The sequence below is a fragment of the Pongo abelii genome, chromosome X (genome assembly GCF_028885655.2).
Source record: "Pongo abelii isolate AG06213 chromosome X, NHGRI_mPonAbe1-v2.0_pri, whole genome shotgun sequence".
Lineage (NCBI taxonomy): Eukaryota > Metazoa > Chordata > Mammalia > Primates > Hominidae > Pongo > Pongo abelii.
In genome coordinates, this window is record NC_072008.2 from 107,378,823 (window position 1) to 107,386,030 (window position 7,208).

The 7,208-nt window shown below is 47.2% G+C and overlaps 1 protein-coding gene across 30 annotated transcripts; it reads right to left on the reverse strand.

Annotated features, from left to right (window-relative positions):
- Positions 1-2,220: 2,220 nt before the first annotated feature.
- ARMCX2 (armadillo repeat containing X-linked 2) lies at positions 2,221-6,770 on the reverse strand. 30 transcript variants are annotated; one of them, XM_054543952.2, is made up of 6 exons: positions 6,634-6,770; positions 6,307-6,377; positions 5,953-6,025; positions 5,338-5,402; positions 4,946-5,018; positions 2,221-4,637 (listed from the first exon to the last, which is right to left on the reverse strand). In XM_054543952.2, the coding sequence occupies exon 6, from the start codon at positions 4,508-4,510 to the stop codon at positions 2,630-2,632; it is 1,881 nt and encodes a 626-aa protein (XP_054399927.1). In that variant the 5' UTR covers positions 4,511-4,637; positions 4,946-5,018; positions 5,338-5,402; positions 5,953-6,025; positions 6,307-6,377; positions 6,634-6,770; the 3' UTR covers positions 2,221-2,629.
- Between the last annotated feature and the right edge of the window lie 438 nt (positions 6,771-7,208).

Consider the following 7,208-nt stretch of genomic DNA (forward strand, 5'->3'; position numbering starts at 1 on the left):
TACAGTAAAACTGAGTAAGAACAACATTAGGCCCTAGGGTCCTCCATCAATTTTCTCCTAGGAGAAAAAGAAAAAAGGCCATCACCTCCATTATTATCACCACTGATCTCTTCAGAAAAATCTTCAAGAGAAGCTGTCAAGCTTGCATTTGTGGATGCAAGTTTTACAAATTTCTAATTTTGCTTAAAAGTTCAAATTTTATTGTTGGTGACAAATCCTGTCAGCTGTTTTTCTTGAAGTCTCACTTCATTCATTTTCAAGAAAACCTCTGCTAAATACCCAAGTCTGAAAAACCAGTTTGTCTGCCAGTCATTCTTCAAGTAAAACTAATGTTCCATGAAAAAAGCAGCTAATTCAGTGCATAACTAAAATGATTATGCAAATATTTACCTTAGAGACAACCATTGTCCTAAGCTTTGCGGCGGCAGAAATGCTTTGTGCGTACTTCCTATTTCATCACACGGAATATTAAAAAGACTTGCACTCAATCATTGAGATTTTATCATATACAATTTTTGTAAATAAGGACTATATTAAATACATTTTTAAATAAATTTGGATTTAAAAAAATTAGAGCGTGTGGTTCTAAAGAACGCAATCACTACTAGTATAGTATGGGGACACTGCCTTAATCCATGCTAAGGCACCAGCAGTTTTACCCACCAGTGCTTTTGCACCATCAGTGCAAATATCAACTCGGTGAAAACAGCAAATAACATGTTACTATTGTTTTGAAAATAGTTTTGAGTTTACTGTTTCAGGGACCTGCAGTAGTCCATGGACTACACATTGAGAACCACTATCATACAATACGATTCCAATTTTATGAAAAAAATACACAGGGATGTATATAATAAACATGTGAAATAATTTTCACCCAGTTTTAATTGTGTGGACTTTTTGACTGATGCGACAGGCCCTTACATGTAGTTAACGTCTTTTCATGCCAATATAGAAGTATATCACAGTTTTTAAAAAATGTATTTTAATAGACAAATAAGAATTGTATATATTTAGGGGTAAACATGGTATTTTGATATATGTATACATTGTGGAATGGCTAAAGCAAACTAATTAACATATGCATTTGCCCCATATAGTTATCTTTTGTGGTTAGAACACTTAACATCTACTCTTTCTGAAATTTTTAAGTATACAATATACTGTTGTTAACCATAAAGGGTGTCAGCAAAGCAGGTTGGGTTTGGAAAAATCTCTCAGACTCTCCCACTTTCTAATTGCTTCAGTGGGCCAGGGAGGAAAGCACACCTGCTCATAAGTGAACTTGGAAGTGGGGATGGGGACTCTCATCAAGGCCTCACCACTGCCCCTCTTCTAAAAGATGGCAGACCTAAACCTCTAACCCTAGGAAGCCAACCACTGCTCTGTGCCAAGAGTCATTCTTTCTGCCACACTGCTTTTTTCTCATCCCAAATGGTGACTCACTTTGTCATTGTGCTGTCTCCACAGTTGCCCCCCAAATAGGGCTCTTCCCTGTCAGGACCTGCATGAGGTTATACAATCCTCCAGCTTTGTTGATCCACAGACAAGCGTCAGGCAGCAGATCTTCATCCTTCTTGTTTTGTTTTGTCTCTTACTATCATCATACACTAACAGTTCCCTTAGTCACCACCCCACTTCACCCCTCATCATCTCTTGCTTGGCTTATTATAACTTTCTAACAAATGTCCAGTCTCCAACATAGCTCCAATCCATCTTTAATATTGCCACCAGATTATTTTTCCTTTAGTCAAAAATGTTCAGCCACTTGCATAATATGACAGGATATTATTTCAATATTTTGACTTGGGGTTCAGGATCTTCCTCAAACTTTCCTCACTCTGAATTTTCACATTTATCTCTCATCATTCCTCTTCCCATGGCTTCCATTCCAAGCAAATTGGCTACCTTCCTATCACAGGCACAGATTTCTCACTTGCATGCCTTTCTCCAAAGCATTTCCCCCTCCTGGAATGCCCTTCTATGTTGTCCTTCAGGGCTCAGCTTAAATGCGCCCTTCCTCCTTGAAGCTTTCTCAGCAACCTCTGCTTCATTTAAACAGACAGTGTGTATTTGACAAAGAGCATATGCCCAGGTACTGTTAGTAATCCTTTTGTATGTATTTATTATTATTATTTTTCATAGATCTTTGTATATATACTTTTGTATTTATGTACCTTATCTCTCCATCTGGGTTTTAAATTCAAGCATTAGAACGACTTTTTGTCAGCTGAAACATACAACTTTATTGATGATACACAAATGAAGTCTTTGGTGGATAAATTCAAGTCAAAACAAATAATAGAACAGTAGGCCATTCATAATGGACAGGTTTACTGTCAATTCAGAAGAACCAGTAAAAATATTTCTATCCAAGCAGCACGATTAAAGTCACAAATATGTTTTCAGTACAAGAGGTCTATTTATTTGGTATTCATAAAATGGTTCAGCTTAAAGCTGGTGACTGTCACAGATAACATCACTCTGGATGATACATTATTCAACACTGGCAGCTGAAAGGATCCCTTTACTATATGAGCAAGTGGAAAAGCAGTAACTTTCAATTTTCAATGCTTCCACACTGCAAAATCATGAAATTTCTTCAAGTCTTTTGACGGTACATAACCAATCAGAATTTGTTCACTAGTTTTATAACTTTCACTTTCACTAAGAGGTCATGGTGATTTGCTAAGGCTCTAATTTTCTTAACACACACTCCAGATGTAGTGCATAAGTAAAAAAGGGAACCTTTATTGAATTCTCTATAGTTAAACACTTCTGCTCTGAGATTGTCATAGATGATCTCAAATAGAGTAAGGGCATTAATAAGGATTTCTGATTCCACGTAAGAATTATAGAGGGAACTAAATGATGCTGGCACTTGGGTACTGAGAAGTTTCTTCAACATATCTGGATTTTCAGCAAAATTCGAAAGGATTTTCAAAATCTCAACCTTGATTTTTCCACCTCCCTGAGATAGCAAACGGAAAAAGTTTGCAATGGAATTGACAAGCAGGTGCTGGTAGTCATTAGTAATAGTCATGTTTGTTAGAAATTTTAGTCCAACTACTTGAACTGCTGAGTTCAGGTTAGAGGCCATGATATCATCCATCACTTTATTCATGTACACCTGAAGCCGGCCCTGATTTTCATAATTCTCACTCAGGTTATTCATGGCCATTAAGGCTTTTTCCTTAATGTGTGGATCAGTTTTGTTGATCATGTTTGCAATAATTGGGAGGCCTCCCAATTTGCGGATTGTCTCTTGATTGCATGAATAATTGGCATTGTTGCTCAGAGTGAGCAAAGCTACCTGTTGGATGAAAGGATCATCAGATTTCTGAAGCAAGGCAAGGACCTTCCTGAGATCGCGGACACCCAGAATCTCATCAATTTCATAAGGAAAGGGGCGCTTCTGCACGGCAACGGGTCTTCTTCCCCTCCCTCTGCGCTGGGTCTCGGGCTCAGAGTCTGAATCTGACTCTGTGTCAGTCCATCCGGACTCCCCTTCCTCAGAATCAGGGACCTCTGCCAGGAAAGCCTGTCCGCCATTAGCAGAGGCTGCAGCAGCTGCTGCAACCCCATCTCCAGGACGGAAGCCCATCCCCAGTTCGTCTACTTCAACCTTGCTTTTCTTGCCCTTGCCCTTGCCCCCATTCCGGGACCTGGTTACACCCTTGGCTCCACCTTTGGGTACCGCTCCAGTCGCTGATGTGGCTTTGGGTATAGCCCCAGTGTGAGCCCCAGGGGTTGCTTTCTTGGCAGCTGATGTTCCAGGAACCACCGCTGTTCTAGGGGAACCAGAAGTTCCAGGAGACTCTGCAGCCCCAGTAGGCGTTGCGGGCACAGGAGCCTCAGCTGCCTCGGTAGGCGATGCCACCCCGGGAACTTCAGCTACCTTGGTAGGTGCTGCTACCCCAGGACCCTCGGTCACCTCAGTGGGTGCTGCCGCTTCGGTAGGCACCACTGTCCCAGGAGGCACCGCTGCCCTGGAAGTCTCCGCTTCTCTGGGAGCTTCTACCACTTTGGGAGCCCCTGCCATTGCAGGGGCTTCTGCAGCCCCAAGGGCCTCTGTCACCCCGGGAGGTGGTGCTATTGAAGAAGCCATTGCAGCCCCAGCTGCTGATTCGGCCTTAGGCCCAACCCCGGCTCCATCTGCCTCTTGGGCCTGACTGCCTGCCCCACTCTGAGCCTCAGCGCTGGATGCAGCTGGGGCCACTGCCTCAGCTCCAACTGCGTCCAGAGCAGAGGCTTCATCCTGGGCCCTGTCCTCTGCTTCAGCGCGGACTGGGGTTGGGGGACTGAATCCTGACCCAAGGTCGATTGTGAATCCGGCTCTTAGCCCAGCTCTAGCCCTGGCTCCAGTCCCAGCCACAGCCCGGTTTTTGGGCTTGACCATTCTCTTCTTGGTCTGGTCTCTCCCCCTGGTGTATTTGTAGACACAGTACCAGGCACCAGCCCCTATCACTATCCCCGCCGCTACACAGCCAGCATCCCGAACGCGGCTCATGGTGCAGCTGGGGTTATTCACTGATCCAGGGCGTGGAACTGGATTGCTTAAGGTTAAGGGATGCCTGCTCGTCCGGGTGAGGCTCTTCAGTTTAGGCTTACAAGTTCTGCTGAGGCTTAGGCAGGGCCTAGGGGTAAAGGATAAAAATGAGGCTTAGGGCTCTGGCTCACTTCGTGTCTAACGAGCACCCAGACACAGGTGTCAAGGCCTGTGTTTGCTGATTCACAGACCTAGTTTAACGTTTTCTACATCTTCAACCTTAGCCTGCTCTGCCAATGCCTACAACTTCCAGCATCTAAATGGAAGGACGAGAGGCAGTACAGACATCGGTAAAGCTGGTAGAGAGCTGGAAAAACAGTAGAGATCTCAGATTCTGCTATGATGCCCCACCCTCTACCCCCAAGGTCCCTAGATGGTGCCCATGCACATACCAACCTTCTGGGATCAAGAGCAGTTTGCTTTTTTCCACTGTAGCTGCAGTTGCACAGAGCCCAAAAGGAAGACAGACCTGAGGACAGATCAGAAAGGGCGTTTTTGAGCCTTTGGTGGACGAATTCTGGTTCTTTTCCTGATTTGGACCCCTGTGGGTCAAAAGTTTTCCCCCTCTCAGGGATCCTCTTTTCCTCTTCAGCCTCTCCTCCCCCAAATATTAACTAAGGCAGATGCTACGCCCCTTTCTCTGCACCAAAAAGAAAGGGCCCGGGGCAAGGGTGTCTTTGAAATTAAAAGAGAGAAGATGCAGGAGGAGCCTCTGGTCCCATTCTCTACTCTTGTCTCTGCCACACCCACACCAGGGGGCCCCAGACAATTCCAACCCCAGCACTGACCCTCCAAAGATTCAAGGCTGTTTCTCCTTACTTCAGTTCAGTTAGAGCTTCATCCTAAGGACAGACTGAAGAGCAGAAAAATAGACTGTCGACGTTAGACAATGAAAGCCTGGTGGATGGATCAGCATCCAGGACAAGGGTCTCAGTAACTGCCTTTTCGTGTTTGCACACCAGAATGTCAAATGATTCTATCTCTCAATTCCTTCAACTCTTCTCACCCCACCCCTCCCACCTCAATCCTCCTCCTGCGCAGGCTCCCCAGGCACTCAATCCCTCTTTCCGCTTTGCCCCGCCCCCGTCCGCCATTTCTCCGGGACACACCGCCACACCCCTTCTCCTGCAACGAAGCGGGAGGGGAGCGGGACGAGGGTGCAGCAAAAGCTGGATGGGATGCGGTATGGAGGACTCCTGCCAAACAATTCAGTGTTCCCCTCCCAGGATCACCCGTCTTTCGCTCCCCAGCCCCTAGGCCTAGCGTTAGCCTTCAGAAGAGGGGCCTCAACGTCTGCCTTTTCGGGTTCAGGGTCAGGATTTTCCACGATTTTTCTGCTATGGGCTCTACCTCCCACTTCCCACAAATCCCCCCAACAACCGCCATTTCTCCCGCCTGCATACCCGAATTCCTTTTCCAGGACTGAAAAGACGGGGGGTGAACGGCTGTGTGGGCCGGAGGTGTCTGGAAAGCAGTCTGCGAGTTAACAAGGCGGTTTAATACCAGATTCTCTCAGGGTCCGCCCCACCCCCCCACCTCCCGTGAAGCCCAGACAGCGCCAAACCCGCCACCTCTCCAACAGCAGCTGGTACACCCATTTCCCAGCATTCCCAAAGCACAGAGGGTCGGCTGGGGGATGGGAGGGTGCGGGGGCGGTGGTGGGGAAAGTCAGGGTGGGAGTGTACTGCCCAGATTGTTACCAAATTGCATGCCCCACCCCCGCCTCCTGGTTACCCTTTCCCAACCTCCCTGCTGGCCTTCTATGCGCTGCCACGTTTATTTCTCTTCCCTCCTCCTCTCAAAACAGGACGGGATGTGGGGTGCGGGCCTGAATGTTATAAACAAAACCAAAAAACACTGGCTGGAAAGGAAGTAAGCGGATTCTTCGTAAAGTCTATCAAAAGTCTTTTCGTTTCCCCCTCCCCCTTTCCCCGCCGCCCACCAAAATGAGCCGCGTTTGAGCACCTCAGGTCTGGAAAGCCGGCCAGAAGTGGGGGAGACCGAGGCACCCGCGGCCTCCGACTCCCGCATCCCTAGATTACCCCTATTCAGGGGTCCCAGACTGTGCCCACCCTCACACCCACCTGCCCGAATCTGGGGGAATTTTCTCCTCCTCCTCCTCCTCGCCTGGGTTAAACGCACGGCAGCGAGCTGCGCAATAGAGTTGGTACCCAGAGGAGGACGGAGAACGACGGTCAGGGCTTTAAGTACCTTTGCCCACGTCAGCTCCTGGTCACGTGAGGGCTGCATCGCCAGTAAGCTTGGGTCCCCAATTTCCACTCCCACCAAGAGTACGAGCCCCCTCCTTTACTTCCATTCCCATCTCACCCCACCACATCAGGTCCTGTCACTCATTTTTTTGTCTTTGTAGCCCTGGAGGCCTCAAGTAGCCCCTTCTCCCTGCTTTCAGAATTTGCCTTTCTCTGGTTACCTGGGAGGGTCTGCATCTTCTTGGAGGGCTATTGAAAATTTTTACTTTTTTGTTGGGGAATTGTTTCATCCTTTCCTGGGCTACTGGACACTCTTCCATCGCTCCACCTCTAGTTCCTCAGCCCCTAGTCCCCAGGATTTTCCTTGCAGTTGACTCCCTGTTCCAGTATAGCTAAGGGGCAGTGTCAGAAAGGAGACAAGGAGTGGGAGTGGGGTCTGTACTTCTCAA